Source organism: Leishmania panamensis, assembly GCF_000755165.1.
Source record: "Leishmania panamensis strain MHOM/PA/94/PSC-1 chromosome 21 sequence".
NCBI classification, from domain to species: Eukaryota; Euglenozoa; class Kinetoplastea; order Trypanosomatida; family Trypanosomatidae; genus Leishmania; species Leishmania panamensis.
In genome coordinates, this window is record NC_025867.1 from 601,935 (window position 1) to 619,329 (window position 17,395).

A 17,395-nucleotide genomic window follows, 5' to 3' on the forward strand; every position below is an offset into this window, starting at 1 on the left:
GCACGTCCTACAGAAATACGCACAGCAGCGCCTGGACATGGCGTTGCGGATTCCCTCTCTTAGAAGCGAGTGGATCGCATATAGGTATGCAAACGGGCTTAGCAAGAAGACAGCGAGAGGGACGAAGCTATGTCCGCCCTTGGTTGTGTGACCCTCACCTTCGTTGTGCGCCAACAGAGCAGGAAGAGCAATCGACCACCACCTTTGGGGCAGCTGGCAAACGCATGCATCACCCCTCTGAGTACTGTCCTCGGTCCTTCAGATGCAGCGAGCGACAGCCCTACGTGAGAATGTCCGCCTCGTCGTTATCGCCAGCAAGAAGATGTGACAGCTGTCTTCCTACAGCGCCTTTGGAGCTGTACATCTGGCCCAGAGTGACAGGCGATAGGATGGGGTGACTTTGCGTGGTCTCAGCCGATGTCGACGTAGGACTTGATCGGAACCGGTAAAAGCGTTTCAAGGGGGAAAAGGAGGTGGCCTTCGTGGGGTTCGCGGACGTTGGCGAGGCTGAGGTGAAGGCAGATGGCGGCTTGAGAAGGCCATGGGAGACCAGCAGCATCGACGTTACGGGCGTTGTTCCAGAGCGGAAGGCTGGGATCGCTGATGCCGCCGCCTCTCCGCCTGCAGCTTTCGTGTGTACGTTTGCGATGAACGAGCACCCGCCTGCGCCGCCCATGCTGCCGGGAAGCAGGGCCTCCTCCACTGACTCGTACTCCCATGAGGAATCGCAGCGGTGTGCTAACGAGGATGCGAGCTTGTTGGTGCTGCGTGTTTGGAGTATCTCTGCCGAGACGGCCAACGGCGTCGCTGCGTGGCTGCCGTTATTATCCCTCGTTCCGGAAGAAGCAGACGGGGAGCGGATCGAGATTTCAGTGGACAGCCACACAGCATCGGTACTGACGAACCGAATGAGCGGCGCGCCGTTTGCCATCGTGGCGGCCGCCGCTGCTCGCGCGTGCGCTTCCCGCGCCAGCACCGCCGCCGACTGCCAGTGAAGCCACCCAACCATTCGCTGAAACACGTCGGTGAAGCTCACGGTGCCGTGGCTGTTCTTATGAAGACTACACGCTTCTCGCAGCAGCGTCGTCACGGTCGGGTCCGGACGCACAACCACCTGCTTCGAGATGAGGCAGCGGAAGGGGAAAGGGGCTGTGCAGATTCTTGCGCCTTTCCCACTGTGCTCCTCTACCAGCACGGTGGTGCTCGTCACGTACTTGCGCAGGTACACAAGGCGACACTGCAGCTGACGCGGGACCACCACTAGCAATGTGTTCTCTGGGCTAAAGCGGGAGCACAGACTGCAGAGACGGGGCTCGCTAAACTCTTCTGCTACCCACTGCACCGGCACGTTGGCGTACTCAGTCGAGGACACGGCCGCGGCCACCGCCGTTTCGTACATGTGCTGTGCCTCCTCGTTGCGAAGCGCGACGTCCTCGGCGGCGCTGCGGGCTACGCGTTGCTGTCCACTTGTGGCAGCTCTACACGGCGCGCCAGACCGCATCGCTATGCCTCCGCCTATCACAGCACCACAACCGCATCCGCTCCACAAGAACGCCGCGATAACGAGTAGCCGGCGAGCCAGAGTACTGTCTTGTGTGAAGATAACCACCCGACCCAGACGGCCGCGGTGAAGCAAATACTCGTCCTCCTTAGAGGTGGATGGCGCGGTGCTACTGCCTGCCGCCCTTGTGGGAGAGGGCGGTACAGCAGCAGCAGCTGACGGTGCCGCAAGGAGGTCTGCCGCGGTACGACGTGCCGCTGGCGAAGGTGAGTGGCTTTCCAGGCTGCCAGATGGGGCCGATGCTAGATACGGCACATCACCAGCCAGAGGACTGACCGACGGTGCCTTCGGGGAGATTTTGCTAGTCGACACGTGCGTCGTCACGGCGCCGTCGTCAACGTGGTCTACACTACTGCTGGTGCTTGCGTGGCCGTAGCCTTCCAGTTTAGCCGAGGTGGGTTTGCCAAAGTTTATGACGTCGTCGTCCCCGATGTGAAGCGGACTGCAGTTGGCCGTGAGCGAGCTCCAGTAGGCCGCGTAGGGCGACAGCCATTCTGGGGCACCTCTTGACCCAGCAGCAGCGACACCGCCGCACCCCGCAAAACACGCTGACGCCTCATGTGCTGTTGTCGGTGACGAGCTGCTCGGCACGCAGTTCAACAACTGAGACACGCCGTTCACGTTGGGACTGGTTAGGTTGCTCACGGTGGGTGTTGCCGTCGTCGCACCGGCAGTGGGGCTGGCGCTGTTGCTTCCTCTGCTCCGGGCACGCAGACCTGCACTGCCGAAGCCACTTTCCGTCAATGACAAAAGCCCGCAGATAAAGGCACTCGCGAAGCCCTCGCTGTACTCGCGCACGAAGGAAGTGGCCTCGTGAAGGATGTCAGCCAAGATTAAAGGTGCTGCACGAGGAGAGCCGGAGGGCGGTGCACCGGCACCAGACATCCGCCCTACTGAGGCGGATGCGCCGTCTGAGCCCACCCAGCTCATCGATGTCGCCCGCGCGTCACACGACCCACTGGGCGACTTTACCGACACCCCCTTCGAACCAGACCGAGTTCGCGCGCTGAACAGGGAAGACCGTGTCAGAACTGGCACCGCCCACGCCGACGTCGCAGGCGTCAGCACTGGGAGAGGAAAGCGAAGGCACAGCGCGTTTGTGAGCTCCGCCTTGACAGCGCGATACGTTGCAAGCGCCTCCGGGTGCGCCTCTAGTAGTGTGGCAATGGCCTTCAGCGCCTGCTGCTGCGAGCCTTTCGGCCTCTGCGTGGGCGAGTAGAGGAGACCAAAAAATCGTTGAACAGTGCGAATGGCAAATTCGGTAGTGCGGTTCAACACACTGCGCAGCACATCCATGTGATTCAGGAGGAAGCGGAAGTGCACGCCGCATGGGGGGCAGAGAACCACCAACGCCGTGGCCGCATTGCGTGTCTGCATGGAGTGCATCAAGCCAGTGTGCGTTGTGACAAGTGCTGTGAAGGAGACCGTGAGAATTATGCGGTAGTAGCGGAGCTCGCCCTTGGCAGAGCGCACCTCCTCCACTTTCATGTTCCACGGCGGCCCCTCCTGCATCGGCGCGCTAGCTGCAGGAGGGGCGGAGCAGGTGTCATTCATGCTGGTACTCAGGTCGGCCGACGTGTCAGCGGCGAGCGGCAGCGGAGTACTGTGGGTGGCGTTTCTCGTTTCGAGTGTTTTAGGTACTGGTGTGGTGGGTGAGGTGATCAACCTCGCAGCTGGTGCACGTGCAGCTGAGTACGTCGCATCTCGCTGCGCCGGGGTTGGAGCCTCAGTAGCCATCGATCCTTGTGGCAGCGCCTTGGGCTCAGCCCTGTTGGGAATCGTAGGCGTGATGTGCGCCTGCGGCGCCGTAGAGATGGTGGTAGCCGTAGCATCCTCATTGTGGTGACTGCACACCGCCACAGTGTCTCTATATTTATGCTTGAGAGAGGGGAGCGCTACTTTGAGGTGATCTGATGTAGTCAAAGCCCACGTCACCGTTTCGGAAGTCGATGGGTCGTTCACCGACGTGGTGGTGTCGCTGAGGGGAAAAGTTTCGACCGTCGAAGACAAGGATTCAGTGAGCTCGGGCGCACGCGCCTGGGCACACCCGCAGTCTGACTCCTGCATCAACGTTTTCGCATTGTATGCCCTCACATTTTTTGTGTCTGCGGCGCTCGGCAACTGCAGCAGTTGCGACGCCTCTCGTTTCGAGAATGAAACCTTCGAGGAGACGGCAACTTCTGGCGGAGGCATCATTGGCGTGAGCGCTGCAGAGGTACACCGCATACGGCGGCCACTCGCTCGGAGAGGCAAGGCACAGGCCCCGCCGCAGCAGCCGAACGTCGTAGGGAACGCCACATTCTGCAGTGTTTGCTGTGGCACTTCCTCTACCGTTGCGGACGCGCTGCGATAGTCCTCGACGACGGGAACAGCACCACCTCGATCTTCCCCTGCCGATGCTCCAGCAGCGTATTGGGTGCTTGCGCAGGTGTGTCCCACACCACGACGTGTCACGCAGTCGGCACCGAGCTCTCCGAATATGGTCTTCCAGTACTGTTGCTGGCAGCTGGTGCACTGTGAAAAAGAGGAGGACGGTAACGCGCTGCCCGCCAATCCGTCCGCCGATTCCTCGCTTACCAGCTGTCCGGCCCGCTCCCGCGCTCTAGTCGGGGACATCAGTGCCCCCACGTCGAGCTTCTCCAGTGGAATGCGGTTCGAGTGAAAGATAGGCGGGTTGTTGCTAAAGAACACAGTAAAGTAGAAGCAGGTGTGTTGCGCCGTGTCGGTGCGACGTGGAACAGCGGCGTCATGGCGATGGTGATGGCTGTGATAGTGACTGCAGTCGTCCCCTGGGACTGCCGCTGCTGTTGCGGAGTTTGTGGCGGTAAGCTTCATCACGGGGGGGGGGGGCTTGACAGGCCAGGCAACAACGGGCGCGACGACCGCGCGAGCAGCGATGCGTTGGTGACCTCCTACACGGGTGGTGCCGCACGTTTGTGCAGGGGCCAGGGAGAGAGGGGGGAGAGACAGTCGGAAGGCAATGGCGAAGAGAGGGAGAGGGAAGGATGAGGGGATACAACAGGAATACAGAGTGTGCGTGAGCAAACTGACAGAGGAGGAACAAAGAAACTAACAGGAGAGCGCAACCATACGAAGCAGCAGCAGCAGCAGCGGCAAAGGAAAGGAGAAGACGACGGTGCTAAGCGTAGGGGAGGAGGAGATGAATCGAAGGTGCAAGCAGAGAAGGAGGAGAGGGGAGAGGGGAGGGGGATGACAAGCGCTTCCACAGGTTTGTACGCCTTGTGCCTCTGTGAGCGCGTGCGTTGTGTGCTCTCGATGGCACTCTATGGGTGTGTGTGTGTGTGGGTGTAGGGGGTGGGAGTGGGAGTGGGGGGGGGGATGGAGGCGACCAAACAGAGCGTGAGATAAAAGCTAAACGCCGCAACCACAGCACAGATGAAGATGGGCGAGAGAAGCGGAAGGCAGGAGAGGGGGGGGGAGGGGCAGGAAAGCCGAGGAAGGAGAAGAGAGAAGAAAGGCTAAACAACAGAGGTCGCAGGCGTTCGACGGGGATAGTGATGAGAGATGGGTGCGAGTCGACAAGTGGAGTCGGCTGCCGCCGTCTTGGTTGCCGAGGAAGAGATAGTGGTACAACGGTCCGAAGACTCAAAGTCAAACGAAAGGAAAACGACCAGAGGGGGGAGGCACAGAGAAGAAAGGGAGGTCGAGAGACAAAAGTGTCACGTCACGGCATACAAACGAGGAGAGGAAGAGAGGGAGGGGGGTGGAAGAGGGGGAAAGAGGGGGGAATGGGGAGAGGGAGGGGGGAGAGGTGTTTTCGAAGCGAAGACGACGGAAAGAGAAGACGACAACATGAGACACTCAAGAAGAACAGAGACGCACGCACACACGCACAGAGAGAGAGAGAGAGGGAGAGAGAGCCGAGAAACACGAAAGAAAAGAGAAGAATGCGCGACCAGTCAAATGACCGCGTAAAATATAAAAGCAGCGTAGGAGAGAGTGGCGACGGGATGCAGCTGAAGAACCGAGCGAGCGAGCGAGGGAGACACAGGTAAGCACACCCGCAGGGAGAGATGCGCTTTATAAATGACTCAGTGTAAACATACAGAAGATGGAAAGAGAGAAGAGGAGGAGGAGGAGGGGGGGGCGACCCGGCAAAGAAAAGACACACCAGCAGACCCACACAGACAGACGAGGAGGCGCAAATCAGAGACAGCACGACACACGTAAAGAGAGACGAGGAATCAGCAAGCAGATCAGAAATGGAAAGAGAGAGAGAGAAAGAGCGAAAGAGAACACAAGTGAGGTGGCCTAACAACAACAAGAGAACAAAAGACAAGAGGAGTAAACTAGAAGAGAGAGAGTGTGTGTGTACGCCCTCTTCCGTATCGACGCACAAAAAGTGAGTTGAGCTACAACAGTCAGCGTGTGCAACGATATGGAGGGAGGGAGGGAGAGAGGGGAGGGGGGGGGCGAGGAGGAGGGAAAAAAATTTTGAAGAAAGGCTCAGAGATGGAAAGGTACACACGAGCACACGCACGGAGATGGGAAGTACGATAACCGAAGCAAGCAAGGAGATGATAATGAGCCACGTGAGATCAAGACAAACGTAAGTGCCTAGAGAAGCAAGAACACCAGGGAGAGCACAGAGGTTCAGACAGGTGCACCAAGTAGCACGCCACGCAGAGAATGGGCGGTCTGAGAGGCTCAAATCAAAGCACAAAGGAGAAGCACAAGAGACCTTCGAGAGGAGAGCGTCCACACGTGCGCACACGAAAAGGGAAAGTGTAAGAGAGAGGTGTCGACAGGGGGGAAAGAAAAACAAATGAAAAAGCCAAAGGAGAAGGCGCAATCGAGGGCGTCTCCTCACAGAGGCAGCTGAAAGGAAAACAGAGGAGGTGGGCGAGTGCGAGTGCGAGTGCGAGTGTGTGTGTGTATGACGGCGATGAAAAGACAGCCGCTGTGAGCGACGAAAGTCACAGCGATCCCTCAGCCGCGCTGCTGTCACTGACGCTCCTCCAGTTTTTTTTGTATTGTTTTATTTGTCTTGTTTTTCTCCACGTGAGTGGAGCGTGGGTTTGAGGATGGACGCAGTCTACCGTCCTTTACGGCGACCTCTTCCCCTGCGCCCCCTCTCACGTTTGATTCGCTCGTATCCTTCTACGTCGAACGGGCAAGTCGTTGGGTGCTGCTGTGTGCCGTTGAATTTTTTGGTGCTACTGCTTTGATTGGCTGTCGGTGGGTGCAAGTGCGCCGGTATCCATGAGACCAGTGAGGAAAACAAAACAAAAAACGAAAAAAATATGTGCCGTGTTGTGTTTCTTGAGCTCCGGCACACAAGCCACGTATCCGCGTGTAGGCGACACACTGCAGCCGTGCAACACCGTAAGTACTGTGGCTTCTTCTTCGTTCCTGGCGTCGGTGTGCTCACTGCTGTCAGTGATCCGCTCTCCCTCTGACTTCACACGTTTAGAAACGTGGCGATACGCAAAGTAAAGTAACGGAGGGAAGGAGCGAATGCGAGCAACAGCGTGTGTGAGATGAAATGATATGCACGTGTGGACATGCGAGAGGAAAGAGGGCATGGGGTGAGGAAGCGTTAGCATGGGAGAAGGGGTGTGAACAGTGCAGCTTCAGAGATGATCCAGCAAGAATGGGAAAAAGCGGAAAATGGGGAGGGAGGGTGAGCGCGTCCTCCCTCCTCCGTCTGTCTCTGCCCACGCACAAACACGCACGGTTGTCATTCTGCGTGAGCGCACGAGTGTTGGAGAGGGGCGGGTGATGCAGCCTCACGCTGCCTGCGTCTTGTTCTGGTCTGGGAAGATAATCAAGAGGAAAACGAGAGCAGATGTCCTCCCCCACACCCCCCACACACACGCACGGCTTCCGCGGACACACCGAGAAATCCTGTGTGCGTGTCTGTGGGAGTAGGAGGGAGAAAGGAAAAGAGAAGGACGGTGCACAGAGCTCAAGCGCAGGGCTTGTAAAGAGGGCCACGAGCATGCTGATGTAGAGGGATATGTGTATCTGGGTCGGTGCGCAGGAGCTGCAAAGACGCGGGGCTGATGCCAAGCGCCCCTCCTCGTACTTCCTTAGCGGCCTCCCCCCGTGGCCTTTTTTTTCGTCTGAAGCACTGCAGCCGTGCGAGTGTCACGACTGACTGCCCGGTGCTGACGGTATCTGCGAGAGGAGCTGCTCGGTGCGCTGGTTCGCTGCCGCCGAGTCATATGGTGCCTTCTCCTCCGCTGACATGTGCCGCCACACGGCGGCGATCTCCTTCATGCTCATCTTGCGCCGCCCCTTCACGTTCGCACGGAACAGTGCGAAGCTCGTCTTGCTGCGGGGCAGGCGCTCTGAAGTGAGCGTCTTTGACGAGACCTTTGCAACGAGACGCGATGCCGGCTGCTGTGGCAACAGTCTTTCCGCCAAAGGTAGCGTGTAGAGCTCCGCAGCGGCCGATGAAGACCCCTCCTCCAAGTTATGCGCCAAGGCTGGCGCTGCTGTAGACGAACGCAAGGCCGTAGCAGCTGCTACAGCGGAGGTAGTAGGCTCTCGGCTCACTGTTGCCAGTCGAGCCTGCCACAACTGTGCCTCCACCTCGTAGACACGCTTCTCCGCAGGCATCATACGCAGCCACGACAAAGCAGCACCGCGCATCTGTTCATCATTGTGCTGCCCGCCTTCTGCTACCGACGCTGCCGCCGGTGTGAGTGCAACGGCCCTAGCAGCGTCCGCTTCCTCATCGCCCTTCTTGACGACGAAGCCATGGACTATGGCCAGGTACACCTCGTAGGCGCTGACGGCGCGATGTGGTAGTCGTTCCCGCCAGGCCGACGTGCTATGACAACACGGCGCCGGGGTACCACTGCCTTCAGCGCGGTCAGCGGCCGTGTGAGGAGAAAACGAATAGTTACAAGACAATAGGCGGCCACCTGTACCACTGCTGAGGCCCTTGACCGCGTTGTCGCGCTTTCCAGCGAGCTCGGCGCCGCAGCACGGGCAATAACGTATCGCGCACCCGCAGTGTCTGCAGCAGCGAGTCTTCTCCATCTGAGCAGAGGGTAGAGAGGGTAGGGGGGGGGGTGAGAAGAGACGAGTGAATGAGCGACAAGGCGCTCGGCTTCAACGCAGTGAGAAACAGCGGTGTGCGTACGTCGTGCGAGTGGGTGTAATGGGCAGAGGGGGCAAGCAGCGTCATTCTTGCTTCCGCCTCCCCGCCTCTTCGTGCGTGACAGTACGTCAGGTGCCCTTTGTTCACACCTCTACATGAGTGTGTCTCAACTTCTACGGTGTGTGTGGGTGTGCATTCGAAAAAAAAAAGAGAGAGGATGCGCCTGCTTGCGCTATGGACGAACACCAGCGCGTCTGCGTGAGCGAGTGAGAGGGCCAAAATATGTTCGTTAATGGGTGAAAAATGAGCCTTGTGGGTGTGTGTGGGTGGGTGTGGGGGGGAGGGGGGAGGGTTGAACGGTGGTGCAAGGACGGAGAAGGAAATCGAGGCGACACTCGTCACGGGGTGAGATCACTCACACGAGGCATATGTAGCGCACTAGACCGCAGCAGAAAGTGCCGATGGGTCCTTCTCCTACAGAGTGGGTAGTGGACTCCGGATGCCATGCACTGAGGTAGCGGGCATCATCAGAGGAAGAGGGGAAGAGGCGGCCAAGAAGAGAACGAGAGACCAACTATAGTCAGGACGTGAGAAGCGAGAGACACACCGGAGCAAACGACTTTGTAGACTTCTTTTACAAGTCAAGTGCGCGTGGCACCCCCCCATATCTGCCGAAGGGGGGAGGGGATCACCGCGTGGAGAGGAATGGGAAGAGGAACTCCAGTGCCACCACACACAAGCAGACAAGGCGGCAGAGAAGGCAGCCCTGTGGGAGAGCACGAACAAGACAGGCATCCGTTCCAGTGGTGCGGCAAAGATGGGAACGACCACGCACATAAGGGACGGGGAGCAATGAAACGGGAAGGGCGCAGATCAGTCACGCATCGCGTACCGGCGCCCCTCCCTCACCCCCACCGCCGCCGCCTCATTTGCGGGCGAAGGCGGTCGATGCAGATGGTCCCCCGCTAGCCATGGAAGCTCTGCTGTTTGGGGCTACCGCTGGATGGGGCGGAGGATGCAGTGGCCTCTTGACAGAAGTAGCTGAGGTTGGGACTTCTTCATCTTCCTCATCTTCCTCGTCTTCCTCATCTTCCTCGTCTCCCTCATCTTCCTCGTATTCCGAAGTTTCCTCCTCTTCGTACTCGTACTCCTCATCGTCTTCGTCCTCGCTGGGCTCCTCCACTTTCACAGCACCGGTCTTGGCGGATGGGGTGGGTGCCGTTGCAGATGCGCCTCTCAAAGGCTCCGTGGCGAGAGGCGGAACAGCCGGTCGCGCCAGCGCTGGTTTCACTGCAGCGGCGCTGCTCAAGGAAGATGGAGATGGCGTGGCTTGCAGCGAGGTGGGGGCCGCGTGAAGCATCGAGCGACTGCCGAGCGCTGCCGCCACTGCACCACCAGCAGCAGCAGCAGTAGCAGACGTGAATGAGCGAGCCGCGGCAGCGCCTGGAATGATGGGAGATTGCTGTGGCTGGCGAACGGATCGCTGCATCGTCGACACCTCTGGTGTTTCCTCGTCTTCCTCGTCCTCTTCACTGGTGGTCGCAGGTTGTGTGCTGACTGGGGCCGCGGCGTTAGAGGCAGGCAGTGGTGCCGGCACCGGTGTTGAAGGAACTGAGATGCTAGGCGATGCAGCGAGGCCACCCAGGGCGGACTGACGACCCCTAGTGGCGGATAAAAGGGGTAGCGGTGGCGGCTGCGAATCCGACGCGTCCGAGCCGCCCTCGTCGTAGCTGAAAGCGCTGTTGTGGTAGTCATCCCCGCCGTCCAGCGCGGCGGCAACCACAGCAGCCGCGTTTCTGGATAGCGGCACCAACGACGACGGTGTATCACCACTAACGCCGCCGTTAGATGTGTCATGGGCAGCAGGTTGCAGCGAAGCTTTGCCAATACTGCCGCGGCTGCCAGCATCGGTGCTCGAGTAGCGCAAATTCTGAATAATTTTGAGCTTCTGGTAGAACCATTGAATGTGCTGCACCGCCAGTGTATCGTCGTTGGCGCCGGACACTTGCCGAAAAACAAGCCGAATCAGCACCTCCACCTCTTTCGTGGAGAAGTTAAGATAGTCCAAGCTGGACACAATCTCGCTAACCACGTCCCTGTTGAAGATGTACCGCAGAAATAGTGCCGGCCGGAGAAAAAGGCGCGGTACCGCCTCTCGCACGTCGGTGTCGGTTGGGAGAATTAGCTGCAGCGTGGTCTGCATAACCAGGAGGTCCGTTCGCAGTCGCATAAGACCGGCCTGCGAGATGGCCTTGTTGCGGAGATGGGCCAGCTCCATCAAGATTAACTCACTCGCCGGCTTTCCAGCAGTCAGGCACGTGTACTTGATCTTCTTCGCGTGTAGGTGCTGGCGCAGGATCGCGTAGAAGTTGTGCACACGCCGCGCGTACGCCTGGACGAACATGTCGGCGGCGCTCGACACCGCTACCACGTCGTATGATACATCACGCAGCTGCGGAAGAAACAGAAACGCAAGAAAGCGTGCCTCAACAGACAGGTGAAAAAGCGCGACTTGCGCAATCGAGCAGAGACGCACGAGGTGGCTCGAAAGGCGGACCTTCTGCTGCGCCGCGTAGTCACTGTCGATAAACTCCGAGGAGGTACCAGCGCTGATGCGCATCTCCTGAGTAAAGCAGTAGCCCGGCACGCAGCAGTCCGTGTAGTTGTGCGCAGTGCGTCGGCTCGGCCATAGGTAGCGTAGCAGCAAATCGCACAGCCACTCGGCCGAGGTGCAGAGAAGCGCGAACGCGACGAGGGTGCTGTCGTCGTGCACGCAGATGTCCCGTGGCTCCATCCGGCCAATCTGCCGATCCAACTCTGCCTCCGCGTCATCCGCACCGCCGCCACCTCCAGGGGAGACGGCAAACGATGTCTCTAACATGCGCATCGCCTCCAGCAGGGACACCGTCGAGTTGTACTCGTGCCCGCTCGTCCGTTCATTACTGTTGAACTGGTAGTAGCGGTAGAGGTCCTGATCAATGTACTTGTGTGCCTCCATGATATTCTCTTCGTCCACCAGAGCAGCCCACTTGCGATTTGGCATGCCGGCAAACGCGTCCGCGAAGGGCCTGTTCAGCAGTCGGTGGGCGAGGGTGCCGCGGCCGAGCCACTGTACCTGTCGTTTCAGGAATACCACCAGCTCCATGATAAGCGCCTCCGACGTGTTCTGCTCCACCTCCTCCGTCAGGGATTTGGGAAGAATGTCGCGCACGTTGTTCACCTTCGCCAGCACCTGCCCCACATACTGCACACACGCAAGGATGGGGTACTGCACCTCGTCCACGACAACCGCCGGCCAAGCGCCGTTGAGTGTGTTCATCGCCGTCGGCGCCTTGCCGCTGCGCTGCGCCGTGGGGTCCGTGCCTGCAAGCGGCGTAGAGGCAGGCGGCGCCGCTCCTGCAGCACTGTTGCCGGCGTTGTCGCCGATGCTCATGAGCAGCAGCTGCAGCTGCTGCGAGTGAAAGGCGTGTAGGGTGGGAATGTAAGTGGCACGCAGGAAGCGCTTGAAGAAGCCAACGATGCAGCTCTCCTCGCTGAGCAGGCGGAACTCTGGAACACGGTCGCAGCAGCGGCTGTAGAACCGTGCCGCACACACGTAGCACGTCAGAGCGTTCATCGCGGTGAAGACAAACCAGCGGCGCAGCATGTTCGCGTGCAGCAGTACCAGTGGTGCCCGTGCCCCGCTCACACCACCGCCGCCCTGGCCGCTGTCCGCGAGCGCCATGAACTTGGCTGTGTCGCTCTGCATGGCTTCCAACTGGCGTGTCTGCCCCTCACTAACCTTTCGGAGGTCTGCCTGCGCCTTCTTCACCGCGCCGACCAGGCTGAACGACACGGTGCCCGTCTCTTCCATCATGCGCAGCACGCCGCCGGACTCGAATGTAGACAAAAGACGCTCCAGCGTGGATGCATCGTCGCCCTGTTTGTCAGAATCCTGCAAGATGTTGGCAGTACGCTGCACGCGACTGATCAAGTTCTTCTGACGAAGGAAGGGCAGCAGCGTGACAGCGTCGTCGGTCTCGTCTTGCGCCTCCTTTGCGTCGCAGATGGCGTGGAAGAAAAGCTCGATGTGGTAGTTCAGCTGCGACCACAACACCTGCAGGTCCCACTCCTGCAACATCCCCTGCACTTCCGCGACCAGCTTCACCCGTACGGCATCTCGCAGCTCAGCGGTGAGGGTCAGCTGCAGCTTGCGCAGCACCGCCTTAGGAGTGGAGGGGTACGTAGCGAGCGTCTGCGCGCACGCGCTGTCGACAAGGTCGCAGATGCCCCGTAACGTGAGAAAGGGCTTACATTGGTCGAAGCTGAGGAAAGGGGAGGAGTCGCTCGCAGCGACCGACTCGACGCTGCCAGACCTCTTCAGCTTTAAGGGCGCTGCGGCTGCAGCTGCTGCAGGAGCAGCATCCTTCTCCACCGCCTCGGTCTTCAGAGGTGCCAGCACGGCATCCACGTTGAAAAACCTCAAGAAGTTTGTCATGACATCATCGGCGTCTTGGTCGCCACCACTGGCGTGCAGGGAGTTCGACGACGACTCATCACGCGTAGCTGGTACCTTGGGCAGGCTATTCTGAGCGTAGTCTAGTGCCGTCGTCAGCGTGTCGCGCAGCCACGTTGCGCTTCGCAACGGGACATCCACCACGTTCCACTGGCTCGACGTCGCCTCCGGTGAAAACGGGACCGGCTGGACAACGAAGGAGGACACAAAAGGGAAGTGTGCCACCAAGACGACCTTCTGCAGATACGCCGCGTTGCGAAGGACCTTTTCTAGCTCGGTGAAGAGCGCCCCGAGCATCGAGTGCAGGTCGCGCCCCTGAATGGTAGCCACGGCTTCGTCGAACGAAATGAGGTCGTTGGCGAGGTCGAGGGCGCGCACGTACGTGCCGCGAATGGCAGCCTCCGCCTCGTCGTTGCTGAGACTCACCCCGTTGCGAGTGCGACGCCGCCATGCGTCGTACAGCGATATAAAGTGGGCGATAAAGCGCTCAATATTGCGCGTCGCGCGACTAAAAAATGTCTCGTGGCAGCGATCAATTTTGCCCAGCATCATGAGGCTTTTGATGCTGAGAGGCACAAACTTGAGGTAGTTGCTAAACACGTGGTCCTCCGTCGGGTCATCAGTGAGCGTCTCGATGATCGCAGCGAGTGTGTGCTCCTTCCTGACAGGCCTGCCTGCACCCGCCGCCGTCGCTGAGTCTGTAGTGGTGCCGCCGTGTGTCGAGGCGCCGCCGCCGCCGCCGTCGCCCTCTCGGTGAGTTTCGCCCGCACTGTCCTCCTCCTCCACCGTGCCGTCATTGCCGGATGTGCTAATATTGGCTCCTTTCCAATACGTATAGATGGCGTCCTGCACGCTTGGAGCAGCCACGTGGGTGTCCTTCGTGTCACGCTCGCTGCTATCAAGTAACGCCTGCAGAAGCTGCGCATCCGCCTCTACAAGGCGCTCATGCCGAAAAACGCACGCCAGCAGGTCGTCGATAATAAGGTGGTGCAGCGTCGACACGGTAGCGTTGTGTGTGTCGCGAAGAGTCTGTACCGCGCGTACACCCCTCATCTCGTCACTGGCGAGTAGCCGCGCCTGCGTCTGCAGCTTCTGCACTGCCGCAAGGTAGTGTCGATTCTGTATGAGACCCTTCACCTCCGTTTCGGCGAGAACCACCTCCTGGATGTGCTTGAACGCATCGACCATGAACAGTGATTTGGCGGCACGCAGCCGCAACACCTTGAGCTCCCCAGCGTGACTTTCCAGCGAGCCTACTGCGTCGGCGAGCTCCTTCTTGAACTGCGCCAGTGTGTCGTCGCTGCCGGAGACCGCCAGTACCATCTCGGAGAAGTCGTAGATGGCGTTGTTGAACTCCTGGTGGTGAGCGTCGATGTAGTCGGCAAGGTCCGCGTTGATTTCAGCCTCGAGGTCCTTGTAGTCCATCAAGTTGTCGTCGATCTCGTGCAGCGACGCCTCGCCGCCGGTGGTTTCCGAAACAATGATGCCGACAACGTGCTCGTGCGGCACGAAGTCCTCGCTAAGCAGCTCCGCGTCGACATCTTCGAAGAGGTCCTTTGTGTTCATCACAAAATCTCGATCGACAGCGGAGAGCTGATCGACGTCCTCCTCGTCTAGCTCATCCTGGTACCTGGGCGAGGCGGTGCTATTTGGCATCTTGGCCTTGAAGAGCTGCCGCGAGAGGTTTGCGGCGATTAGCGCACTGCGCTGCGCAGTCAAAGCAGCGACAGCGGAATCGCCAGCGCGCTCCGCCGCAGTGCTACTAGTAAGACCTCCGCTGGGACCCGCAGCGGCGCCGCCGCTCCTTGATGTCGTCTTCATGAGCGCTGGGGTGGGAAGCGAGCCGGCAGACCCCGGCGCTTTTGCAGAAAGTAATCGCCCTCCTCCGTGGCTGCCGTCGTCCCTGTCGTACCTCTCATCGCTCTCTGCATACACTTCTTCTTCATCGACGGCGTCGTCGTCGCTAAACAGACGCGCGACGCCTCGCTGTTGACCCACCGCCGCCAGCGTGTCAGCCGCAGCAGCAGAGAGCGGGACGCGTGCACTTGCGGTGTTGGCGGACTCGTCAATGCGGCCAAACCCACTACTGCTGACTCTTGAACTGGCGTTCTGTCGGAGAAGGACACCAGCGGTGCTGCTCACCTGACTGCTGCCGAGTCCCGTTGAGAAAGGCGTCGATGCGCCGGGCGCTCCACCGCCGTTGTTGTTGCCTGCCGAATAACGCCACGCACACATCTGGGCCAGTAGAGGGAGAGAGAGGGCAGCTGGAGATCGCACACGGGCAAAGATGAGTACTGACGAAAAGCACGACAAAATCGCCGTACGTGACGGGGGGTGTAGACGGCCAGAAAAAGGCAAGACGTAGGGGTAAAGATGCCACGCACAGAGCACATCGCGTGGACGTGCTTGACTACCGCACGGATGAGGCGCTCTTGCTAAGCGCGTGGAGGTGTGTTTTGGGGGGAGGAGAGACACAGAGGGAATGTGCGGCACTTTCACCCACAGACGCCAGTACAGTTGAGTACCCCGCTTTACGGGGCGCACCACCGCCGAGACCTTTGCAGGTGGGGGGGGGGTAAGATCTAGAGTGGTGGAACGGGAAGCGTAGAGAGGCAAAAGAAGCGGCTAGCAAGGTGGGGGGAAGGAGGAGAGGAGAGACAAATAGAGAGATGAGGATGGCTGGATGTCTTGTGACGCAGCCCACAGAGATGGATGAGGCCAAGAGAAGCCTCGGCGCCGAGGGGGAGCCGCGCGGGGCGTCTCTTTTGTCTTCCGTTTCATGAAATCAAACTGAAAAAATAAGGAAAGAACGAGATGAACAACACACTTCCTCCTCTGCCCTCTTCTCTTTTCTTATCTCTTGCCTCCCCCCCTTCCCTCACGCTGCCTTACACACACACATCCACACGCATGCACACGCATGCACACACCTGAGAGACATAACGGAGCCACTGTGCGAGCATGGGCGTGTTTCCGTCTGAGAAGAGGTTGATGAGAGGAACAGGCAAGAGAGAGAGAGAGAGAAATGAGCAAAATAAACCACAAGTCCGGGACGGCGCAACGTGAGCAGAGAAAGACACAAGCGAAGGCCACCACGCCCGCCGGCGATCGCCGAGTGCCATGGGCAGTAAATACGAAGGGGAAACCCTTTTGCTTAGTTCTTGGCGAACTTCTTGCCCATCTTGTCGGCAGAGCTCTTCGACACCACCTCCAACACGTTGTAGCGGATTGTCTTGCTCAGCGGGCGGCACTGGCCAACAACGACCTCATCACCTTGCTTGGGGTCGAAGGCGGGGCTGCAGTGCACAGCCAGGGACTTGTGGCGCTTCTGGTAACGCTGGTACTTCTTGATGAAGTGCAGGTAGTTGCGGCGGATGATGATGGTGCGGTGCATCTTGGTGGAGTGCACAATCCCGCGCAGGATGCGGCCGCGGATCACCACGTTGCTCGTGAAGGGGCACTTGCGATCGATGTACTTGCCGTTCAGCGCCTTCGCCGGGGTCTTGAAGCCCAGCCCGATCTTCTTGGCGTAGCGGATGTGGCCAGACTTGTTGACGTGCTTGCGACTCGGGCGGTGCATGTTTTCATTTACCGCCGTCTGGCGCTGATACGCCTTCTGGTGCTGAATGGTGGCATCCACCTGATGCGCATGGTAGTACTGAGGTACAGCGGACATGGTGTTCTTGAGGTCAAGAAGAGAGGAGTTGCGCAGAACGTCCTGAGAGATGGCGTAGGCGCATGTGGTTGCGTATGTATGAGTTCGTAGAGTCGATGGGAGCAGGGCGCGGAGAGAGGGAAGGGGAGGTCGTGAAGTAGTATCCAAAAAGAGAAGCAGACATGTCATGGGAGAGGGATAGGGGGACACAGGGGGGAGGGGAGCCACGCATGAAAAGGAGCACTGAGCAGGTAGCATTGAACGCGGCCAAAAATGCACTGCTGGGCTCACACACGCAGGCCTGCAACTCCTACCCTGGCGCGAATGGGCATTCACCGCGAGCCACTTCTGACTCTCCTGGGATGCGCTAGTCTCTCGAAGACTGAAAGCACACTCAGGAATGTCGAAGGCAGAGCACACCCACCCACCCCCTCTCCTTCACAGGCACTTCCACACATCGCGCAGGTGGGCATCACGCGCTGCTCGCCGTTGATGCGTCCCTCACTTCTTCACGTCGATTGCAGGCGAATGGCGCGACATGTGTTGAACGTCGGCATGCCGGTAAATACGCAGTGTGCGAAATCAAAAGAGAAAGCAAGACGAGAGAAGGGG

General features: G+C 59.2%; 4 protein-coding genes across 4 annotated transcripts, besides 1 other annotated feature; all 4 read right to left on the minus strand.

Annotated features, from left to right (window-relative positions):
* Positions 1 to 280: 280 nt before the first annotated feature.
* LPMP_211720 (hypothetical protein) lies at positions 281 to 4,396 on the minus strand (the record flags this gene model as incomplete). The annotated part of the gene is made up of 1 exon (XM_010700655.1): positions 281 to 4,396. One exon carries the CDS (start codon positions 4,394 to 4,396, stop codon positions 281 to 283), a length of 4,116 nt encoding a protein of 1,371 aa, XP_010698957.1.
* Positions 4,397 to 7,672: 3,276 nt separating this feature from the next.
* LPMP_211730 (hypothetical protein) lies at positions 7,673 to 8,572 on the minus strand (the record flags this gene model as incomplete). The annotated part of the gene is made up of 1 exon (XM_010700656.1): positions 7,673 to 8,572. The coding sequence occupies one exon, from the start codon at positions 8,570 to 8,572 to the stop codon at positions 7,673 to 7,675; it is 900 nt and encodes a 299-aa protein (XP_010698958.1).
* A 529-nt stretch (positions 8,573 to 9,101) lies between these two features.
* Positions 9,102 to 9,149: a repeat region.
* A 409-nt stretch (positions 9,150 to 9,558) lies between these two features.
* Positions 9,559 to 14,784, minus strand: LPMP_211740 (hypothetical protein; the record flags this gene model as incomplete). Its single annotated transcript, XM_010700657.1, has 1 exon — positions 9,559 to 14,784. The coding sequence occupies one exon, from the start codon at positions 14,782 to 14,784 to the stop codon at positions 9,559 to 9,561; it is 5,226 nt and encodes a 1,741-aa protein (XP_010698959.1).
* Positions 14,785 to 16,282: 1,498 nt separating this feature from the next.
* Positions 16,283 to 16,804, minus strand: LPMP_211750 (40S ribosomal protein S11, putative; the record flags this gene model as incomplete). The annotated part of the gene is made up of 1 exon (XM_010700658.1): positions 16,283 to 16,804. The coding sequence occupies one exon, from the start codon at positions 16,802 to 16,804 to the stop codon at positions 16,283 to 16,285; it is 522 nt and encodes a 173-aa protein (XP_010698960.1).
* Positions 16,805 to 17,395: the final 591 nt, after the last annotated feature.